General features: G+C 41.2%; 1 protein-coding gene across 4 annotated transcripts in view; it reads left to right on the forward strand.

Moving 5' to 3' along the window:
- Positions 1–24,287, forward strand: part of CRIM1 (cysteine rich transmembrane BMP regulator 1) — a 241,057-nt gene that overhangs the window by 178,915 nt on the left and 37,855 nt on the right. For all 4 annotated transcript variants that reach the window (XM_084828321.1, XM_084828318.1, XM_084828317.1 and 1 more), the window contains 2 exons: positions 12,899–13,027; positions 16,994–17,150. In XM_084828321.1, the coding sequence (XP_084684447.1) occupies positions 12,899–13,027; positions 16,994–17,150 (286 nt within the window). The remainder of the gene's footprint in view (positions 1–12,898; positions 13,028–16,993; positions 17,151–24,287) is intronic.

The following is a 24,287-nucleotide window of genomic DNA, read 5'->3' on the forward strand; positions in this document are numbered from 1 at the left end:
ATGAGCTGCCAAGTCAAATGCAGCCCACTAGCAATGTAGTGGACTTTCATGTAATTCCCTGGGAGGCAACAAAAACAAGAGGTTTATTAACATCTTGATGGGCCACTGTCAGGGTGGACACTAAGCCCATAGAATCCCAGAGTAGTTCTGATTCTGAGGAAGAGCAGCCGCTCCTGGGAGAGGAGCGTGCTCATCCTTCCCAGGGCCAACAGCTGGCAGGGATTCCTCCCACCAGCATTCCTAGCATAGATAGCAGTCCCGGGAGTGAGAGAGCGCGGGAAGCAGATTTGCTGGACGCGCGACGCCGACGCAGGAAGCGGTGCCAAATGGAGGGCGCGGAAAGGAGGCGTAGTGCCCGGTTGGCATGCAAACAACGGTTGCGCCCTGAGGATCCAAGGGAAAAGGGGACGGACTCTCCCTAGCCCATAAGTTCAGGGTCTGCCAGTGATTCTCCTTCAAATGGGGACCAACTGTTCCAACTTAGGGCATAGGTACTCTACTGCTCATATCTAGTTGCTAACAGTAGAGTTGTTAAGTTGTAAAAGAGGAATAAAGCTTTGAAAAGAATCCCTTTGTCTGTGTCGGACTTGGCTACTGGATTAGACTGAGAGAGGCCTCCAAGGAGCCCTTGACAGCCACCATATGAGGCAGCAGGTTGCATTTCACTTGGTTTCCAAGTTGAACAGGCCTGCAACCAACAGTTTGTGAAACTAGACATTTATTATGCGTGCTAGATTGCATTGGAAAAGAGTTTTGGAAAATCTTGGCTACAGACCAGGTTGCGGCACACAGGTGGTAAAGAACTTCACCCAAATCCAGACTAGGTCCAGCTGTCTACAGTCAGGGCCAAAAATATTGGAACAAGGATAACTGTTTTGGCAGTTGGCCTCTGTACACCACCACATTGAAGTTGAAAGGAAACACACCCAGATGGGAGTGAAGTCAGGACTTTCAGCTGTAATTCAAGGGGTTTGACAAAAGTGAGGCACTAACCATTCAGGAAGTACAGCCAATGGCATACACAGACACCCATCGTTGGTGGCTCATAAGTAATGGAACAAACCAACATCATTTCAAACTTAAGGATCGCCTTTAATACCTGGATGAAAATCGTTTGCAGTCAATGACTGCCTGAAGTCTGGAACCCATGGACATGACCAAATGCTGGGTTTCCTCCCTCGAGATGCTTTGCCAGGCCTTTACTGCAGCTGCCTTCAGCTGCTGCTTGTTTGTGGGTCTTTCTGCCTTCAGTCTTGTCTTCAGGAAGTGAAAAGCATGCTCTATTGGGTTGAGATCAGGTGACTGACTTGGCCATTGAAGAACATCCCACTTCTTTGCCTTCAGAAACTCTTGGGTAGCTTTTGCTGTATGTTTTGGGTCATGATCCATCTGCAATATGAAGCAGCATCCTATAAGTTTGGCAGCATTTGGCTGAATCTGAGCAGAAAGTGTAGCCCTATACACTTCAGAATCCATCCTGCTGCTTTTATCAGCAGTCAGGTCATCAGTAAACACCAGTGACCCAGTTCCATTGGCAGCCATACATGCCCATGCCATAACACTACCTCCACCATGTTTGACAGATGATGCGGTATGCTTTGGATCATGCGCTGTTTCTTTCCTTCTCCATACTTTTATCTTCCCATCATTCTGGTACAAGTTAATCTTGGTTTCATTAGTCCAAAGAATCTTATTCCAGAACTGGGCAGGCTTTTTTAGGTGTTTGCTGGCAAAGGCTAATCTGGCCTGTCTGTTCTTGAGCATTACCAGTGGTTTGCACCTTGTTGCGAAGCCTCTGTATTTACATTCATAAAGCCATCTCTTGACTGTAGATGTTGACAATGACATGCCTACCTCCTCAAGAGCATTCTTGACCTGGCTAGATGTTGTGAAAGGGTTCCTCTGCACCATGAGCAGAATTCTGCGGTCATCCACTTTAGTTGTCTTCCGTGGTCTTCCAGGCCTTTTGCTGTTGCTGAGCTTGCCAGTTAATTCCTTCTTTTTCAGGATGTTCCAAACTGTTGTGTTGGCTACTCCCACTGTTTTTGCTGTCTCTCTGATGGGTTTATTTTGTTTCCTCAGCCCAATGATGGCCTTCATTTCCATGAACACCTCCTTGGACCTCATATTGGGAGTTCCAGTGAACAGCTACCAAATGCAAATGTAACACTCAGAATCATCTCCAGGCCTTTTATCTGCTTGATTGGTCATGGGGTACCCAGGAAACAGGCCACACCTGGCCATGCAGCTGCTTGTCAGCCATTCGTTCCATTACTTATGATTAGGGATGTCAGAGAATTCTGCCACAGATCTCAGTGAGGCCGAATGCCAGTGCATTTGGCCCCCCGAAATCCATGGCGGAACAGCCTGCCACCACCACCCCGCCCCCCGCGGATCCCCCCCGGGACGAGACTTACCTGGGGCAGATGTTCAGGACGGCGGCAGCTCCAGCGGCGGCGGCTGGTCTTCCAAATGGCTGCCACTGCCGCCATTTGCAGTCTGGTCGCTTCTGATTTGTTTGTTTTTTTGTTTTTTTACATAGATGTGATAGGCTACGTAAAGACTTGCGTAGCCTATCACGTCTGGGTTTTAAAAAAAAAAGCATACGCAAATGGCGGCGGCTACGGCCACCGCCATTTTCGTTCCTTATTTTTGGCCGTCTTAGTCTACGTAAATATTTACGTAGACTAAGACGGTGAAAATAAAGGGGAACGCAAATAGCGCCCACTGTGCTATTTGCGTTCCCCCTTAGTTTCGCCATCTTAGTCTACGTAAATATTTATGTAGTCTAAAACGGCCAAAAATAAGGAATGCAAATGGTGGCAGCTATAGCCGCCACCATTTGCGTACGTGTCTTGTTTTTTTTTAAACCCAGACATGATAGGCTACACAAGTCTTTACGTAGCCTATCATGGCTGAATACAGGGACGCAAATGGCAGCGGCTACGGCAGCTGCCATTTGCGTCCCTGCTAGCCAGCGGCCGGATGTCCGGCTGCTGGCGGAGCCAGCCGGCAGCTCTGCGGAATCCCCGCGGAGCGGAGCCAGCCGTCAAGGATTCCTGGGGGGAGGGACGGAGCGCCTCCCCCCCCTCGAGGATTCCGGGGACAGGGACGGAGCGCCTCCCCCCCTTCGCGAATGGTAAGTGACTTTGGTAAGTCACTTAAAGTCACTTAATGGTAAGTGACTTTAATACATCCCTACTTATTGAGCCCCCAACGACGGGGTGTGTGTGCCACTGGCTGTCCTTCCTGAATGTTTAGTGCCCCACTTTTGTAAAACCCCTTGAATTACAGCTGAAAGTCCTGACTTCACTCCCATCTGGGTGTGTTTCATCTCAACTTCAATGTGGTGGTGTACAGAGGCCAACTGCCAAAACAGTTATCCTTGTTCCAATATTTCTGGCCCTGACTGTATCTGCTCAGAAGTTGAGCAATGGTAGTTAGGCAAGAACTGTGCTCCAGACATAAATTCGGCTGTCCTTTCCTCATGTAAGCTCTCCACTTACAGAAATGGAGATGACATCGAAAGCTTTCTACAGAGGGTACAAGAGGAACTGTTGAACACCTTCCTTGGTTTTAGTAGAGGATGTTCTTGTTTTTTCCTCGGTGGGATGACACAAAGGCCCTGGTCCAAACAACTTGAAGAGGCAGGTGGCAGCCTTAGACAATACTCAAAAACAGAAGGGGAAACAGGGCAAAACCCTCACATCAAGCACTTCTATGAGGAACCTTCCTGATCCCCCTTTAGTAGATAGGTTTCGCTTTGGGGACATATATTTTGGTTCTTAAGGGCACAAAAGTGCCTTTTCAATCTATTAAGATGATTCCATTAAAAGAATTCACTAAGAATGTAGTTTTCCTGGTCACCATCTTATTTGTGTTGAAAGTAGTAGAGATCAACCTGACCTGTTCTTTCTCCCCAAGGTGACTATCCAGTTCCATAGGGCCGAAGCACTAGTAGTCTCTCATTTCAGTTCCAGCTTTGTTCCAATGCCTAAAGGCGTATCAGTGGTATACACTCAATGTTCATAGACCTTTCAGGGTGCGCATTAAGAGAATGGAAAGGTTCCAGCAGTCTGAATACTTTTCCATATACTAGTAGGGGCTCCAAAGTTAACACCTCTCCAATCCCACTAGCATGGCTTAGAAAATCCATGAAATCAATATCTCTTCATATTAATATACCAACCAAGGACATTTGCAAGATGGCCACTTCGACTTCATCAACTACTTTTGTGAAGTAATATAAAGTTCCTGCTTCTGCATCTGTAGATATTGTTATCCACCTGACTGACCTGAATGTGGAGCAGCGGAATGCTGGGAGTTGTAGGAGATTTTTTTTCTAAATATGCATAGGATTGCTCCCTAAGTCAGTGTCTAACTAACTGGAGTGGCACCTTCTTAACATCTTCACTCTTGTTCTGATGCAACATGATCTGGATGATGTGGACAAATTATTTGTGGGGTTTTCCACTAAGGATCCTTTACCGCATAATCCTAACTTGGGGAACTTCGTATTTTGAAATATTAAACTAAACATCAAATTCTTTAAAATTTAAATATATCCTAACTCCATTAGGGAAATTGTATAATAGTTGTAAGCAATAGAACCTACATGCAATTTATATATCCATTTTGTGTGAGTGATAGTTATTTTATAGGTTCCAGGTTAACTAAAAATCATGTTCTTACAGAAAGAGAAAACATTATGTATGTGGATCATGTTTCATGATCTAAAAATCAAATGCAGAAGGCTTACAAAGAGAGCCAGTTTTGGCCAATTTCATAATCACTGCTGTACAAGATTGTCCATAGCTTGTTCATAATGCTGAGAATTTCAGCTTTGCTGTTGTAGAAAAGCAAACCTATTACATTGCCAGCTATTGAGATAACAGAGTTGTTTAACCAGGAATCTCTGTTAAACACTGAGAAATCAGAGGGAATTTGAATACCTTCCAGTGTCTAGGGATCAGATCTTTTAGAATTCCCACCTCATGACATCCCAGTGACTCCCTCCAATAAGGCTCCTTCTACTCCAGCCTAGAATTCTTGCCAAATAAATATGGATTTTAAGAGCTTTACGTTTTTCTATAAGAATGTAGAATACACTTGCAATAATGGAAAACTTTTTCAGACAGTAAAGCCGTGGTGTGGCATCTTGCCTGTAATGAATTTTCTGCCAGGGGGCTTCAAGACAAGGTTTTCATTATGCAGCTGGTCTGCCTCAACCATAGAATTTTATTGGGAGTGGGGGGTCCAGACAACATCATCTTCCATTTATAACTATTTCTTTCACCTTTTTTCTTTTCTTAGTTTTTAATTTATAAAACTATGCACAATCAAAACAATACATTTTTCCCGATATTACATAGTCAAAAAATACACCTCATTTCTATTTTTCAGATCTTCAATAACCTCTAAATACAAAAACATATAATCTGTCTAACTGAAAGGATTAAATCCAATATCACACTAATGGACATCCACAAGTGTGATGGGACTTTCTCCCTCTCTCCTCCCCCCTGCAGCATTCCACTCCACCCTAAAATTTGCTCCAGCAGTTTTTCCAACCTTCCAGAACAGAGTTTGAGTGGGGAGAGGGGAAATTGCCCTCTCCCAGTTCCTCTCAAGGAACGGATTCCATCAATGGAACAACAGTGTTGGCTCCAACCAGTATCATTGTTCCAAGATATAATAAAAGAATCCATGGGGAGGGGGGATCAGTTCACATATCTATATTATTCCTGCCATGTACTGCATCCATCAATTTATCTATTCTTGCCATTTCTAAAGTTTTAAATAACCATTCTCTTACAGAATGAGTAATTAGGTTTTTTTAAATTCTGACTGCCATTTATAAATTGGTAATCAATTTTATAGCATTATCACATACATCTGGAATAAAATTCAATAAAATAGCAAAATAATATCCTGTAAATCAATTCCTATTATCTGATAAATACCTGAGAAACGGAGGAGGAGGAGAATCCAAAGCCTTTGTACATTGGGACTTCCCCATAACATATTATATTGAACTGGCATCTAACCTACCACACTTCCAACACCCAAACCTATTGGTTTTATAAATCCTGTTCATTCTTTGTGATGTCATATACCATCTATATTATATAGAGAGAGAGCCAGTGTGGTGTAGTGGCAAGAGTGTTGGACTAAGAACAGGGAGATCCGGGTTCTAGTCCCCACTCGGCCATGGAAGCTCACTGGGTGACTTTGGGCCAGTCACACACTCTCAGCCCAACCCACCTCACAGGGTTGTTGTTGTGAGGATAAAATGGAGAGGAGGATAATGTAAGCCGCCTTGGGTTCCTTGCAAGAGGAAAAAAGGCGGGGTATAAATGCAATAAATAAATAAATAAATAAAATTTTAAACTGCACTTCCTTCAAAAAAGTACTGTCTATTCATTCTAAAAGAATTTCTATGACAAAAAGTGTTAAGGAGGGAATAACTGCAGAATGCCTTTTGATTAGTAGCTTCATTGCTGTCCATCTGGAAGCACATTCACTGCTATAGCTATATTGCTATCGTACATTCGGTGACCTGCTCAAAGTTTTACAGAAGACAACATCAATAAAAGGGAAAGCTGAAAATAGAGTGTAATCTTTACTTTGAGCATTGTTAAAAATTTTCATGGACTAAAAAATAAAATTGTTGTGTTTATAGAAATGTATACAGCCACAAGGTTGATAGGTTCACTTGTTTAAATGAGCCACAGTGATACCACATAGTAGATTTGGGTGTTTACTCTGATAAGTTAACTTTAAAATAATTCAGCTTTTCTGAATATAGGCTGGCAACATTATGTAACATTAGCAGTCCTTGTTAACCATTTCCATTTCTCTCTTATTTTCTACAATTTAGAGTTGCTTCTAAAATATACAAGAGACAGAATGCTATTTTCCCATCTATTTTCTCTTCATCTGTACACTCAGTCTTTCTTCTGTAGTTTGTCAAGGGCAGCAGTGAAAGGCTAACCTAGATCACATGACTATATGTGCTTTTTCAAGCTCTACTGTTCATCTATTCAAATAGCCAGAAGCCTGCCAGTAGCTGAACTGGCTTTATTTGTTGAGTCTTGTTCAGTGAAGTGAAAAGAGCTGGATTTTTCTCTCTTTTTGAAGCTGCATTTTTGTGGGTTGGGGCAGGGGAGGGGAGTGAAATTATTTCTTTTGTCCTCTTATGCAGTTTATTGAAAATCAGGCATGCATGTAAAATTGCTCTATCTCGGGGTTTACCTTTGTGGATGGGAGAAGGTCATCACTGATAAGCTTGTATATAAAAAAATTAGGATATATAGAATTGGAATCTACATGGAGTAGCTGCAGAATTTTTTTAATGCTACAAATAAAGGATTACCAGTAATCTTTTCTGCCTGGTATTTCAAAAGTTCTAACACATCATTCAAGAGAAAAAAAACTGATGTATCTTTCAGGAGTAGGTAAATCATAAACAATTGTAATTTGCAGAGGCTGCAAGAAGTAATTGAGAACAACATTATACAAACTGTGGATCAATAAAATACGTATTTTTCAAAATATATATTTTGGGGTCTCTTCTCAACATACAACATAGAATAAAAGCATGATCTTTAGATATTTCCCAAATACCATAAATTTTACATTTAAGCATGCTCTTCATTTATTGCTGATTGTAGAAGTTTTATTAGCTTTCTTTTCCAGTGAGAGTTGAAAGAGATTGTAAAATATCTACATAGCCGTGTGTGTGTATTATATTATATTATATTATATTATATTATATTATATTATATTATATTATATTATATACATGCCTCAGATATGCTTTTATTCAGGCCTGTCTCTGGATGTATTCACTGGATGTGTACAATTAAAGACATATTGTGACAGATTTGTTATTGTTGTAAGAATTTTATGATATGGGATTTATGTATTTAACTGGATCATGGATCAGTAAATAACCTATTCCATACCATATTCCAGAACAAAGTGTCACCATGGAAATTGTACATTTACAAAATTCCAGTTATTAACACGCAAGAGTTTTTAAATAGAGCACTATGAGATATTCTGGAGGTGACAGACTCGACCTTGGGGGAGCTGGAGGTGGCGACGGCCAACAGGAAACTCTGGCGTGGGCTGGTCCATGAAGTCATGAAGAGTCGGAAGCAACTGAATGAATAAACAACACTATGAGATCAGGCATACCTTTTCATGTTGTACTTTAAAATCTTAAGCAGTTTCTATGTGATTCACATTTGATATAATTTATTCAATTAATTTAAAAAATATATTTCTTGGCTGCCTTTCAGAGCAGAAGCCCTCCCAAGGCAGCATACAATAATAAAACACATAATAAAAACCAATATAGTCTTAAAAAGCAATAAAAACAACATTAAAACAGCAACATCAGCAAACTTATGAGGGGAAGCTGAAGTAAAATAATGTGTTTCCAGGACCTTCTTAAAAGCCTACGATCATGGGATCCCCCCTCCTCTGCTGGTGGAAGTGTCCTGTGAGCAGAACTCTGCAGAGGGGATCCTCCCACCAACAGAATATTAGTTAGGATGCAAGCCATTATATTTTATCTGAATAAAAATCAAGAAAAAGTTTGAATGTTTCACATGCATGTGTTTTATTTTCATTTATTCCCCATCCACCTCCTTCCCTTCCACTCTGTACTTACAATTTCAATTTTCTGTATATGTTTCCTCCCCAATAAAGACTTTGGATTGTATCCAAAGGCATCCTTCCATTCATGGAAGTCACCTTGATCCAGTCCAGTAAAGGCTGGTATGAATGAAAAGGAGCAGGAGTTTCTACTGATTTCCCCCATCCATTTGCAGACACCCTGTGCCCCTCCCCCATCTGCTACAGATCACTGACAAACCTTCCAGAGCAGCACCAGGAGCTGCAGGAGAAAGAGGAAACTTAGGAAAATTGCTTCCTTCCGTTCACAAAAGCGTCTTCCTTAATCCTCACAAAAGGAGGATTAAAGCACTTACGTGAATGGAAGTACCATATTGGATACAACCCTTTGGATCTTAAGAACGTCTCATAAATTCAGCCATGTACCCATTCAAACTTCCATACACACACACACACACACACACACACAATTAAACGACCAGTAGTGCAGAATAGAGGAAAATAAAATAAGGGAGTGGGGGGGAAATAAACACCACCATTTTTATGATATACCTCGAAAGTCACATATTTCTTTGTACCTATAATATACCTTGACTGTTATCCACCATTTCTCCTTAGATGCCAGGTCCACAAACTCTAACATTCAGGAGTGTTACACACATGCTAAATCCAATGTTACACAAACGTACTTCTGCAATGGGAGTTTCCCTTTTCTGCACCTCCTCCACACATACATCCCCAAGATCTGGCTGGAAGGTTTTCTAAGCCTCCAGAGCAGATTTGAGGTGTGTGCATGAGGGAGGGGAAATTCACTCCACCAGCAGTGTTTGTTCTACTGGCTGAAGGATACCATTGGATGTGTGTCTGGTTTGATATTTTTCTACTTACGCAGTAACTGCCTTTTTAGCAGCCAATGCTAATCCAAGCCATTTGTTGTCTGTCTAAATTTCAACTAGCTGGATAGATCTCAATACAAACACTTTAAAAGACCACTTCCCACCATTCCTAGAAGCAAACCAATACATTTTCCCACCTGTTCCCAGAATTCAACAAGTGTTGGGTATTCTCAATATACATATGCTTTATGGCTCCTGCACTTCCATCGGACATCAGTAGTAATCCACTCTTATTAAAATGTTCCACTAGAGCCCAGTGTATTCTTTGCAAAGTCTTATGCAATAAAGTTAATGTGTAAGTGGCCAAAGAACATGAATTTTATTGCATGTTTCCCAAATTAGATCAAGTATGAATGTATTGGTATTAAAAATAACCATCTTAAGCTATTAGTAGGAATCTAGAAATCATAACATTTCTTTTTCATCATATTACACTACTTATAGAAATATTCTCATTGTTCTGAAAGGGGAACAACCATTCCTTGTAGCAGATTAAATGACTTGCTTTATTTATTGTTGCTGATGGAAAACTTACACAACAAAGGGAAGATACAGTTTTGTTACATCAAAGTAAATAAAGTATCTGCCGTAGTTAACATATTATCTTAAGAGAGCAATGCTATGGTCCCTGGGAGGGTTTCCCAGGGACCATAAGAGATGGTGGATCACACTTTCCACCTGAAGCCATAGATACAGCAATAACCTGTGGAGGATATTCGAGCAGGGATTTCTCCCCCTGCCCCGCCCTAGGTGCCACAGAAAGCTCCGTGATGGCTCCTTTTCCAAGAGTGCTGTTCCAACCTCAGAAGAGGGATACGGAGGGAGGAAAGGGGACATAATAGTGGTATGGGAGAGGAGAAATGTGGATCCGCAAGCTTCTGCATCGCTGTCCCCACCCACAGCAAAGTAAGGAAGCTAGATGGGCTGAGAGGCCCATTTAGCTCAAATTGGTGGGGGGAAAGCATCCGTTGTTCCTCCCACCCTGCCTGGTTCTTGCCAGCAGGATACTGCGTGCAAAAAAGGTTCCAATCTCAGAGCCCTCCATCTAAAGAGCATCAAACCCATAGGATTGCCCTCATTATTCATAGTCTTGTATGAAACATTTTAGAAAACAAAATTTCTGGTTAAATTTCTTCAGATAATGTTGGGATCTTCCAGTGATGACATTTCATCAGCCCCTCAGTCAGGCAGCAGAGATTAGAGAATCTGATGGAGTTGCCGTCATACATTAGTCACCGATTATTTTCTTGAATTTAATATGAGACAACATATGTTCTATTTTGAACAGTTAGTACATGTAAGCAAATTCACTCACTTTTATTTGTACAATATATAATTCATAAGATAAAGGTATTTGGGGTTTATTGGGGTTTATTGGTTTTTAGGAGAGAATTCCCCTGAATGTAGACCTTAGGAGCTCTCAGATCTCCCCCATCAAACATTATGGGTTTTCACTGGGAGGCACACAGTGGACATACAGCAAAGCCCCTGCCAGGTAAAGAATGAATTGGCCTGCCCTGTAAACAGCTGCTTGATTTCATTAAAGTGTAATAGTTCCTTTTCAGATACACTTAAGGGAGCTTTTTTGCTGGCTTCTGACTTGGCTAACATGTAATGTAATCCCATTTTCAACCATTTATTTACATAAATGAAAACTTTAAAAATATTCTCTGCTTAATATCTGAAATCACCAATACAAAATAACGAGTTGGCAAGCTTGATCTTGCCAGTCTAGGCTGTAAGGCTTCCTTTGTGGTGCATTGTACCTTAGAAAATGAAATTTCAAACTCATTTAAAATCTGTAGGGACTACTGTGATATTAGTAATAAGATAAATGAATGATTTTAGTAGTTCTACATTGGAATCATTACTGAGAACAGAAGTAAAACATGAGAGCCTCTCTGAGTGTTAATGGTTTTACTAATTTACTGTCTCTGCTGGCTTCACTTAGTCATGACTCCGTTACATGTCTAACTGAATTCAAAGGCTCTACCTAATTTGTTTACAGCATTTATCACTTCACTGAACCTTATATATTTTTTCCTTGAGTAGTGGTTATGTATCATTTGCACTAGGCCTTTCAGAACCTGTGAAGATTCTAATTACTGATAGCTTATACTTTTTAAGTACATAAGCCATTCTTAAATTTTCTCTCAATTACTTTTTTTTTTCCTGAGTACTGACATTTAATCTTTAGCAGGGTTTTCAGTACACAGATACTGATACGTTTAAAATGCGTGGATTTGAAATTGATGGTATTAACAAAAGGCTAATTTTGGCTCTTGCTCATGGATATTTTAAAGGAGAACATGGTGAAAAATGCACAAATGCATGTTTCATACTTAACAGAACATGTTTGATTTCGTATACAAGTATGCGTGCCTGAGTACCAAAAAACTGAGAAGTGCCCCAAATATCTTGGAGATTCAATATAACTACATGCTGCTATTTGTGGTAGTCAGCAAACTTGTGAAAATTATTAAGAATAAGGGTTTAGTTCTAATCTTCCACATGTATGGTGAAGAAACAAGAATGCACCTCCCTTGCCCACCAGGTGTGCTTGTCACACCAAAGACCTACACATGTAAAGCCCAATGTGCATGTAGCTGAACACAGCTGTTGACTCAATAAACCTGAGAAATAACCATGTGGTTCAGGCTTATGGCATTATGTTTGTAGGCTTTATGCAAATGTTACATCCAACACATTGACATCTGGCAGCACTGTTGCAGTGAACTGAGCCCCAAAAGTCTTATCACGTGGCTTGAGTTCCAATTAAGGTTTTAACAGAGTTCCTCGGGTTAAAGTTTCCACAAGCTTATCTGCAAAATCTATAAATATCTTGATCTGTAAAATTAATTATATTGTTCAAGAATACTGAAAGATGAATCCTGATGTGGTCAGTCATCTTGTGTATGGGATAAGTCTGGGTGCAGGCTAAAACTAGATATCTGTGAGGAAATATGGTAGGTTCTCCATTGCAGATAAGATTTTTAATCTGTACCAATGCTGTGGATATTGCACAGAAGAGCAGTTAGAACCTTGAACAAAACTATGACAAGGAGAAAGCCCCATCCCCACACACATTACCTTAAGAGCAGGATGATTTTTATTTTTAAAGGCAAAGCAAGTATAATAAATCTCAGTTTCAGAGCTCAGTGCGGCCCAGGCACGTAAATACTGTTGTGCTGTGAGTGTTCTCAAGGTGTTCTGGTTGCCTGGATGTGGGAATGTCCATATTTTAGCATGTTTAAACAGCAAGCATTTCCATTAATGACTTTCAGATCTTAACATGTTTTTTCTTATGTAACGCTAAAGTGTTATTATACTTTATAACAAATTATTCCTTTTTTAATTAGAACCAACATACATCACAATAGGTCCACCCACATGTTATCCTCTAGTGAACTGCACATTGACTGAGACAGACTGTATTTACGACTACAGAGTAGACCAAAATGGTTGTCGCATCTGTCAGTGCAAAACTAGTAAGTATACATATGATACTGAATTGTCATTTCTGAAGAACATCTATTGATCAAAATCAGTTACAAAATATTTTTAGCCATATTATTTTTCCTTTTCCATATTGGTTCATCTCATGTACATGATAGTTAACTTTATTATGCTGGACTGTGTATCTTTTTTTAAAAATTTCACCAAAAAAATCACACTTCTGGTTGGTAAATATGCAAATACAAATATATTTCCAAGTAAAATGCATTTGATATGATTTCTGTCAGTCAGCTTTACAGCCCTATTTTCACACAAGTTTGTTCTTACCCATTTTTCTGTCCCTAAATACTGTAGTGCTCGATCTATGCAACATAGTTGTCTTTCAGCAGATGCCTTTGGAATTGGTAAAGTAATAGAAGAAATTGGGAATAAGAAAGGCAGCATCTCTTTGTACTATGTTGTACTGTACTATGTTGATTGAGTAAACATTTTCAAAAATATGTGCATTGTCACATATAATATCCAATAACTATGGTGCCACTTTGTGTTCCTCAGCTTTAAGTCAAGTGGCATTAGTTTCCAATCAGTGTCATTCCTTTCACTCTTTTGCTTGGCCATTTTCTGAATGGGAAGAGGAATTATCAAGAAGAAACAAGGGAGGGATGCATATGATGATGAAATAAATCAGTAAGAAATCCAAACAAACAAATGAGGAAAATGGAAATAGAAGATCCTTAATGTATATTTGCCTTTGGGGGAAGGATAAGACTTTCAAGATAGAACATCTGCATCAGACTGAATGTCACATTGCAGCCACATATAGCATTAGTTCAATAGCTGCTTTTCCCTTGCAGTGTCCCCTTGGGAAGGGGTGATTTTAAGTGGAGAAACAGTGGACAGTGAAAAAGTGCTTAACCCTTCTCCTACCAGCCATTTTTGCCTAGCTGTTCTTTCACACACATTCTGCAGGGTTCCAGACCCATGTTTACAAAAATGCAGCTGATGAAGGAAGCACTAAGCTTTTTTCCCCAAAGGCGCAGCACTATTCTCAAAACCAACAGAGTGACCTGAATCTCAAAAGTTAATTAAAACCTATGTATTAAAGCACTCCAGAAAGTTTATTTTATTTTATTTATTTCATTTCTATACCGCCCAATAGCCGAAGCTCTCTGGGCAGTTCACAAAAATTAAAACCATTTATGTTATGCTTGATGAATTTCAAGCACAATCCAAGCACTGGGAAGTTGGGACTAGGTATACTTTATGGGGGTTCAGGGGCCTCCAGTCCAGGCCACAAACCCATTACATCAGAGGAAACATACTATTTAATTTTAATATTATGCCAGTGGAAATTTATGTGATATTAGTTGTGGAGTTTTTTAATTATACTTGGCTGGTAGAAGAAAATCCACTTGTGCTATTACTATGCAATATAAAACAACATTGACTAAACACCATCGGCTACCAAACTTTCTAGCCCTTGCGATAACAGTATGAAACTTGCATTCTGTATCACAGGGGAAAGTAGCCTGGTGTTCTTCAGATATTTTGAACAACAACTCCCATAATCCATTACCATTGACCGTGCTGGCTGGGTCAGATGGGAATTGTAATCCAAAGTATCTGGAGAGTACCAGGTTGCCTACCCATGCTGTCTAACCTCTTTTTGGAGTTCTATATGAATTTTAAAGGCCTTTTGTCCTATACATGGTTTTCCAGAGAGAAGCCACATGTATAATAAGGTAAGAGTCTCACAGCAGTTGTAAGAGTCTCACATCATTTCCTATTTGACTGCTGGGGGACTGCAGTTGTGTAGCATCTGAGAATTCTAACCAGTTTTTTTTAAGGTGAAGCTGGACTATGCTGGCTTTACTGTGCTCCCACATTACATTATATAATTGTCTGGGTAACAAACCCAGCCCATGACAACTACACCACTAGTGGAATGGGTTTCCCCTCCTCCTTGCAGCCCCACATGCTCCCCCAGGTCTACGTTGAAGGTTGGGGGATCCTCTGGAGCAGAGTTAGGGAAGTGTGGAGGTGCAGAGGGAGGAGAGGAATGGTACAGCCTAGTTGTTTAAGCATAAGTCCACTCGTGTGATGTTGGATGTAGCCCATTATGTGGCGTGGGAGAGCAGTCGAGCTATGTTGGCCATGCTGCATCCTAATTCTTAAAAATTATTGATCAAAATAACTATATACACTGCCATGGATAACTTTGCCTAGAACAGCTTTCCTCAACCTGGTGCCCTCCAGATGATGTTAGACTCCAACTCCCTTCAGCTGTGGCCAGTGGTAAGGATGATGGGAGGTGAACATATCTGGAAGGCTACAGGCTAAGGAAGGCTGGCCTAGAGCTTTTTAAGCCACTGTTGAAACTTGCTGCAGTAATTTAAAATTCACCTGAGAATACTTTAACAAGTGCAATTGAACCTGAAGTAGGGACATTTCTTGCAGTAAAACCCATGAGGAGTTACAGAGGATGGTGGTGTCTGGCCTAGTAGTGGCTTCTATCGTTTCCTGTTTGACTGCTGGGGGACTGTAGCCCAGATGTTGCAGTGTTCCTCTTGGCAGAGAGTGGATATCTGTCTGGCTCTGAGTTTATTCTGGCTCTTTCATGCCAGGGAATTTTGAGGCAGCCTATGAAGTCTGCTGGCCTTTCCCCAGCCTAGTACCCTCAAGATGCTTGGGACTTTTATTGAAATTATTTTTAGTTGTTTAAATTCTTTTACATTTTCTATATTGAATTTTTTTATGCTGTATTTTATTATCTTGCATCTGTGGTTTGTGATTTTGTTAATTGTTGTGAACTGCTCAGATAACTCCAGCTATTGGGTGGTATAGAGATGATGATGAAGATGATGATGATATGCAAACTTACTTCCTTGTATTTTTATGTCCAGGTCTTGTTAAATATTCTACAGCCAATGGGAATCTGTGTTAAGCAACATTTTTAACAGTTAGCTATGCCCCAGGTCCTTTTCTAGAGCACATACGCCTGTTTGTATGGAAAGTCTAGGACTTGGAAAGACAGGGGCATATGCCATCCGATGTTGTATGCTTTCTCAAGAACTACAAGAATTTCCATGTGTAGGCAGGAGGAGTCATCAAGGTATGATTGGCAGCAAGAGAGCAGGACAAGCATCAGAATAATCAGTGTCATTGAGGGGCAGTAGGAGCCAGTGCTGCTGGTAGGATTTCCAGGTCTCAGAACATATTTGAGGAAATGAGTTAGGCCAATGGTCTCCACTGATTCTAGATCCCAAGGATAGGGATCTGTGTCTGAAGGGGTTTTGTCACTCATGTGTAGTTAATTTATATGCATACCATACTGGTATGTTTCGTTATAAATACAAATTAGGCAGCCAGAAACATGCGCTTATACAAAGGGAACTAAAAAAGCCAGTGGATGCCAATCCTCCAATTTTTTAAAGAGCAAACAAGGTCTTTCTTGTAAATTTTACAAAACAGACAAGATCAGGAGCAGTGTGTGTTACAAGTTTGTACCGGAGCCTGAGAAATCATGATTGGACACTAGTCAAGTATAGTATAATTAAGCACAAGAATGCACAATTAGACTGATATACAACTTCATATAAAATATATATTTGAGAATAATTTACAAAAGCTTTAGTTTATTCCATTTATAATACAAGTGCACATTATGCCTAGTACAAAGCTACCCAAAATAAATTTAAAAGTTGTTGTAATTAAGCAAATTCTTTATAGGATGGGATTTCCTATTAAATGATACAGTGTTGAATGGCACACTATTCCATGGTACTGTTCCAAAATAAATAGAATAATTATTATAATTGTACAATCCACTATTTTCAGCTCTTATTATGTATCTATAAAAATGTAATTATGACAATTAGGTAGCATGGGCAGAAGCCATATTATATAATGTGATTGGGGTATTCTTCATGTGTAGGCATTTTATTTCTGAGATGAATAACTATTACCAGGTTTTGCTAAGCTTCGTGTATTCTTCACAGGAGAGGAGCTGTGTGCTGACCTCATGTCAGGTTGTTCTTTGGACTGTGCCTTCGGTTTCCAGACTGATGTCCACAACTGTAAGATCTGTCAGTGCCGCCCACGGCCTAAGAAATGCAAACCCATAGTATGTGACAAGTACTGTCCATTTGGATATGTGTACGTATTCTTATTTTTAAAACATATTTATCACAACCCATGAGCATACAGCACCATGCAAAGCCCATAAATATTTATGTTATGCATTATGTATACATGGAGAGAAAGAAATACATATATTAAGTCAACACATATAGGGTTGACTGAAGAAACCAATACACGTAAACTGGAAATGGTTTTTGTCTATCCATCTGAAAAATCATAATCCCTCCCTCCCCATCCACCGCCAAATAAAACAGAGTAAGGAGAAGGAATATTTTTCCTTTGGCTCTTTCACTCTTGTGATCAGCTAGAAATGATTTATGGATTTTGGAATGATAGTTTTGGAATTGTTGCTGAATCCATATCACAGGAAATGCTTTGTGTGAATGCAACCAAATTAAAACCTCCTTGAGATAATGTTTAACAAAATAACACTAATGTCCTTTCTTAATGCTATTTTCAGTCATCATTGAAAATCACTTTATCTCATCCCTTAGTAACTTCTGTGGCCCAGTGGTATTCTGAGTAAGAGAAAGGAGTTCTGAACAACAAGTTGACATCTTTTGAGAATGAACTGACACTACTCCAGTAGTCTCTGATATTTAAATGGGCTAACTCATACAATCATTACATTTTTCTAGTTAAAAATAATCACAGCAACACATGGGTTCACACAACATGCTAAGCCACCCTGCAGATAAGCCACAGTGGGTGGATTGTTCACAGAACAACCCACAGTACACCCAGTAGACAATCAGGCTTGCCATGGCTTGTTCTCTCCATCAGTCCTCCAGGTGGCTCTGGCACGTATCCCAGACACCTTTGCAGTAGAACCGATCTTGTCTCCTCATCACAGCTCCCTTCCTGCTCTGATTGCTACCCCTTTTCATTCACCACCATTTTTCTCCCCAGTACTTCGGGAGTACGCAAATGGGGTCCTTTTTACTTCTTATTTTTTCCATTCCTTCGAAAGTGTGCAAGAGCACATTTTTACCTGTCCAATATGTGCAGCCTTTCCTTGTCAATTTCCTTGTATATTTCAGCTGTCAAAGGGGACAAAGGAAGTAGAGTAGGTGACATACAAGGAAATTGACAAGGAAAGGCTGCAGATAGACTAATTTGTGCACCGTTGCCAAGGTCCCGGGGGGAAATAATGCTAAGGGAGAGGAGGAACACATTTGTGCAATTGAGAAGCATTAGAAAATGGGGAAAATGTGAGAGCAGAAAGTGCACTGGGAGAGGACGGATAATACCGCCCACTTGGCAATGAAATCCTCTCTTAAGTATTCAGCTGACACTTGTCAGTGTTCTCCTCCCATTCAACATTTCCCTGAGTCTCCAGCAAATCTAAAAAGGGGAGATATTGGTTCCACTGGCCCAAGCACAGTAACCACAGTAGTAACTGCTCCAAGAAGGAGCTGCGAAAGGGGGGGGGGGTAGCCATTAAAAGTTTAACAGAACAGGATGGTCTTCGTTGTTGTTGTTTTCAGTCGTTAAGTCATGTCCGACTCTTCGTGACCCCATGGACTATAGCACGCCAGGCCTTCCTGTCCTCCGCTCCCTCCCAGAGTGTGCTCAAGCTCATATTCATTGCATTGGTAGGGATGTACGAAAGTCACTTACCATAGTGGGCGCTATTTGCGTTCCCCTTTTTTTCGCCGTAATAGCCTACGTAAATATTTACGTAGACTAAAACGGCGAAAAATAGGGAATGCAAATAGCGGCCACTGTAGCCACCGCCATTTCCGGCCGCCGTTTTTTTTTTTGCTTGGCTTGCCGTGATAGGCTACGTAAATACTTACGTAGCCTATCACGACAAAGAACAGGATGCAAATGGCGGCCGTGGCAGCCGGTCGAAAGACCAGCTGCCGCTGGACCTGCCGCCAGAGCCTCCACCGTCTGGAACATCCGCCCCAGGTAAGCCTCGTTCCAGGGGGAATCTGTGGGGGGGCGGGGGGGCAGGCCGTTCCACCACAGATTTCGGGGGGCTGAATGCACTGAAATCCGTGGCAGAATTCTCTGCCATCCCTATGCATTGGTGATGCTATCTAGCCATCTCATCCTCTGCCGTCCCCTTCTCCTTTTGCCTTCGATCTTTCCCAGCATCAGGGTCTTTTCCAGGGAGTTTTCTCTTCGCATTAGGTGGCCAAAATATTGGAGCTTCAGCATCTGTCCTTCCAATGAGCAGTCAGGGTTGATTTCCTTTAGGATTGACTGATTTGACCTCATTGCAGTCCAGGGGACTCGTAAGAGTCTTCTCCAGCACCACAGTTTGAAAGCATCGATTCTTCAGCGCTCAGCCTTCCTTAGAGTCCAGCTCTCACAGCCATACGATACTACTGGGAAAACCATAGCTTTAATGAGACGGACCTTTGTCGGCAAGGTGATGTCTCTGCTTCTTACTATGCTGTCTAGGTTTGCCATAGCTTTCCTCCCAAGGAGCAAGCGTCTTTTAATTTCATGGCTACAGTCACCGTCTGCGGTGATCTTGGAGCCCAAGAAAGTAAAATCTGTCACTGCTTCCATTTCTTCCCCTTCTATATCCCAGGAAGTGATGGGGCCAGATGCCATGATCTTCGTTTTTTTAATGTTGAGTTTCAAGCCAGCTTTTGCACTCTCCACTTTCACCCTCAACAAGAGGCTCTTGAGATCCTCTTCACTTTCTGCCATTAGGGTGGTATTGTCTGCGTATCTGAGGTTGTTGATAATTCTCCCGGCAATCTTAATTCCAACCTGTGATTCATCCAACCCAGCGTTTCTCATGATGTACTCTGCATATAAATTAAATAAGCAGGGCGACTATATGCAGCCTTGTCATACTCCTTTCCCAATTTTGAACCAATCGGTTGTTCCATGTCCGGTTCTTACTGTTGCTTCTTGACCCTCGTACAAGTTTCTCAGGAGACAGGTAAGGTGGTCTGGTACTCTCATCTCTTTAAGAATTTGCCAGAGTTTGTTGTGATCCACACAATCAAAGGCTTTAGTGTAGTCAATGAAGCAGAAATAGATGTTTTTCTGGAATTCTCTTGCTTTCTCCATGATGCAGCGAATGTTGGCGATTTGATCTCTAGTTCCTCTGCCTCTTCTAAACCCAGCTTGTACTTCCGGTAGTTCTCGGTTCACATATTGCTGAAGCCTAGCTTGTAGGATTTTGAACATAACCTTGCTGGCATGTGAAATGAGCGCAATTGTACAGTAGTTTGAACACTCTTTGGCATTGCCCTTCTTTGGAACTGGAATGTAAACTGACCTTTTCCAGTCTTGTGGCCACTGTTGAGTGTTCCAAATTTGTTGGCATATTGAGTGCAGCACTTTAACAGCATCATCTTTCAGGATTTTAAATAGCTCAGCTGGAATACTGTCATCTTCGCTAGCTTTGTTGTTAATAATGCTTCCTAAGGCCCACTTGACTTCACTCTCGAGGATGTCCGGCTCAAGTTCAGTGACCGCACTATCATGGCTATCAGGGACATTCAGATCTTTCCTGTATAGTTCTTCTGTGTATTCTTGCCACCTCTTCTTAATCTCATCTGCTTCTGTTAGGTCCCTGCCTTCTTTGTCCTTTATCATGCCCGTCTTTACATAAAACGTTCCCTTGAGATCTCCAATTTTCTTGAAAAGATCTCTAGTCTTTCCCATTCTGTTGTTTTCCTCGATTTCTTTGCATTGTTCATTTAAGAAGGCCTTCTTGTCTCTCCTTGCTTTTCCCTGGAAATCTGCATTCAGTTGGGTATATCTTCCCCTTTCTCCCTTGCTTTTCGCTTCCCTTCTATCCTCAGCTACTTGTAAAGCCTCATCAGACAGCCACTTTGCTTTCTTGCATTTCTTTTTCTTTGGGATGGATTGAGTTGCTGCCTCCTGAACAATGTTACGGACCTCCGTCCATAGTTCCTCAGGCACTCTGTCTATCAGGTCTAATCCCTGAAATCTATTCCTCACCTCCACTGTATATTCATCAGGGATATGATTTAGGTCATACCTGAATGGTTTAGTGGTTTTCCCTACGTTCTTCAATTTAAGCCGAAATTTTGCAGGAAGCAGCTCATGATCTGAGCCACAGCCAGCTCCAGGTCTTGTTTTTACTGACTGTATAAAGCTTCTCCATCTTTGGCTGCAAAGGACATAATCAGTCTGATTTCAATATCAACCATCTGGTGATATGTGTAGAGTCGCCTCTTGTGCTGTTGGAAAAGAGTGTTTGCTATGATCAGCATGTTCTCTTGGCAAAAGTCTATTAGCTTTTGTCCTGCTTCATTTTGTACACCAAGGCCATGCTTGCCTGTTATCCCGGTGATTTCTTGACTTCCTACTTTAGCATTCCAATCCCCTATGATGAAAGGACATCTTTTTTTGGTGTTAGTTCTAGAAGGTGTTGTAGGTCTTCATAGAACCGATCAACCTCAGCTTCTTCGGCCTCAGTGGTTGGGGCGTAGACTTGAATTACTGTGATGTTGAATGGTTTGCCTTGGATTCGTACTGAGATCATTCTATCGTTTCTGAGATTGTACCCCAGTACTGCTTTTCCCACCCTTTTGTTGACTATGAGTGCTACTCCATTTCTTCTAAGGGATTCTTGCCCACAGTAGTAGATATAATGGGCACCTGAATTAAATTTGCCCATGCTTGTCCATTTGAGTTCGCTGATTCCCAAGATGTCGATGTTCAATCTTGCCATCTCATGTTTGACCACCTCTAGCTTACCTTGATTCATTGATCTTACATTCCAGGTTCCTAAACAATATTGTTCTTTACAGCATCGGACTTTCTGTTCACCACCAGACACATCCGCAGCTGAGTGTCCTTTCGGCTTTGGCCCAGCCACTTCACTCTTTCTGGTGCTACTTGGAAATTCCCTCTGCTCTTCCCCAGTAGTATATTGGACACCTTCCGACCTGAGGGGCTCATCTTCCAGCATCATCTCTTTTAGCCTTGTGATACGTTCCATGGGGTTTTCTTGGCAAGAATACTGGAGTGGGTTGCCATTTCCTTCTCCAGTGGACCTCATTTTGTCAGAACTCTCCGCCATGACCTGTCCGTCTTGGGTGGCCCTGCACGGCATAGCTTATGGCTTCACTGAGTTACACAAGCCCCTTCGCCACAACAAGACAGTGATCCATGAAGGGGAGGATGGTCTTTACCAGGTGCCTAAAGATAATGAAGTGTCTGGTAAACATGACTGGGGAGGGAGTTCCGTAGTTTGGGCACCTCCACAAAAAGGGCCCTTGTTGTGGGAGCTACCTACCAAACCTGCAGGGAAGTGCCTCTGAAGAATATCTTAACGATCACGTAAGTTAATGAGGAAGAAAGTAGTCCTTCAGGCACTAAGTTTGGGGGCTTCTGAGCAGCAAGGGGACAGACCATAGGATTGTGCCTAAAGGATGTTATATAAAGGAAGGAGAATAGTTACTTAGGAAATGTATTATAATACAATTTCTAGAGGTGTATGTTTGAATATATTTTGTAAGTTGTATGTGTGAAACTATTAAACGGTTTCAAAGGAATTTTTGTCTCTCCTTGTAAAAGCATCTCAGAATTAGAATGGATAATATTAGATTGCACTGCCGCTAATGAAAAGAATGAGTCTTTTCTTGATTTATATAATGTCCAGTTCTAAAATTTAGTGGCTTTCCTTTGTTAGAGAACCAAATTGTATGAAGGCTGAACAAGAGATTACACTTTGATTCCAGTTACATTAAGGGGAATGTGTTGTGTTAGTATTTCCTAAATTGCTTTTATTTATTTATTACATTTCTATACCACCCAATAGCTAAAGCTCTTATATAGGAAACTATCAGTGGCAGCTGGCACCAGTTTTGACTTGTGGAGCAGAGCAGCTAATACGTAGAGCCAAAGGCAAGCAGAGCCAGGGGTGATAATTAGAGTTAATAGTAGGCATAGCAAGAGGTGGAGCTAGGGATAATAGGCAGAGGTTACCGCAACACAGAACCACTACTTAGAATCTGCAGGTCTCTAAGAATCCCTTTAACTGAGGCTAAAAGGCTAACTTGACCAAGTTCCTGAGTCCAAGGCATCTTTTGGGGGGAACAAACCAATGAATATCTTCCCTGAAATACTTCATGAAAAAAACCAGAATCACACACAATAAGGAAATAATGTTGATGGGATCATACTGATAACAGAAATCCTGAAGCCCTTCTAGTGGAACTATTAAGGATAACACTTAGAAGGATGTAAGAGAACCTGAAGGTCATCTAATGTAACTTCTCAGTGGTTAGCTTAGATTCTTTATCACTCAAACATTCTCTAAACAATACATATATAGCATATTTTAAGCACTCAGAATATTTCACCCGCATTACCTCAGTAATCCAAACAACCCTGTAAGGTAAGCCAGTATTGTTATTGGCATATTGTGGATGGAGCTCAGATAACAGTTGCTCATCCAAAACAACCTACTGAGTTTGCACCTTTTAAATCAGGGTTGCCAGATGCAAAAGAGGATAGGGATCCTGCATCTTTAACAGATTTGTGGAAGAAGTAATTTCAGCAGGATTTCTTAGACACAATTAGTAAAGGTGCAGGAGCCCTGTCTTCTTTTGCATCTGGGCAGCCTACTTTGAAGTGAAGATTTCCCAGCTCACAATCTTTATCACTATGGGACTAGCCCATAAGATACTATAACACACACACACACCCCCATGAAACATGCAGGAACTTGAGAGGGGCAGCACACATATGAGCCTTTTGCTCATCATGCAGCCATCAAAAGCACAGCATCTTGAGGGAGGAGAAAATAGTGGCATCCTAAAGTTCAGAGGAACACAGGTTGTGGGCCGTTTAATGTCTGGTGTACCATGAAGAGAGGAAGAAGTTTTACCATGCAGGAATGACATGATATGGAAGAGCTTAGGCAACCCCTATGGCTTAAACATGCAAACAAGTGCTGAAGCCACCTCCCCTTTTTAGGAAGTCATCACAATGGTAGACATCCTAGGTCTGTTCCTCTGGGAATTGACTTTGCCTCTTCTTTACAAACTCAAGCTTGTCCCCTAGTCTAGAAACAGCAGCCAGCCCAAAGCAGGCTGCAGCTGCCAAGTTTACGTTACAGCAGCTGCAGCAGGCAAAAAGGGGTACTTTAATGGGAGCTACCAAGTGCTGACCCTTGCCGCTCTTGCATGTTTACTGCGCACGGTG

Source organism: Heloderma suspectum, chromosome 1 (genome assembly GCF_057233095.1).
Source record: "Heloderma suspectum isolate Gila_16-S chromosome 1, 16-S_ref, whole genome shotgun sequence".
Lineage (NCBI taxonomy): Eukaryota > Metazoa > Chordata > Lepidosauria > Squamata > Helodermatidae > Heloderma > Heloderma suspectum.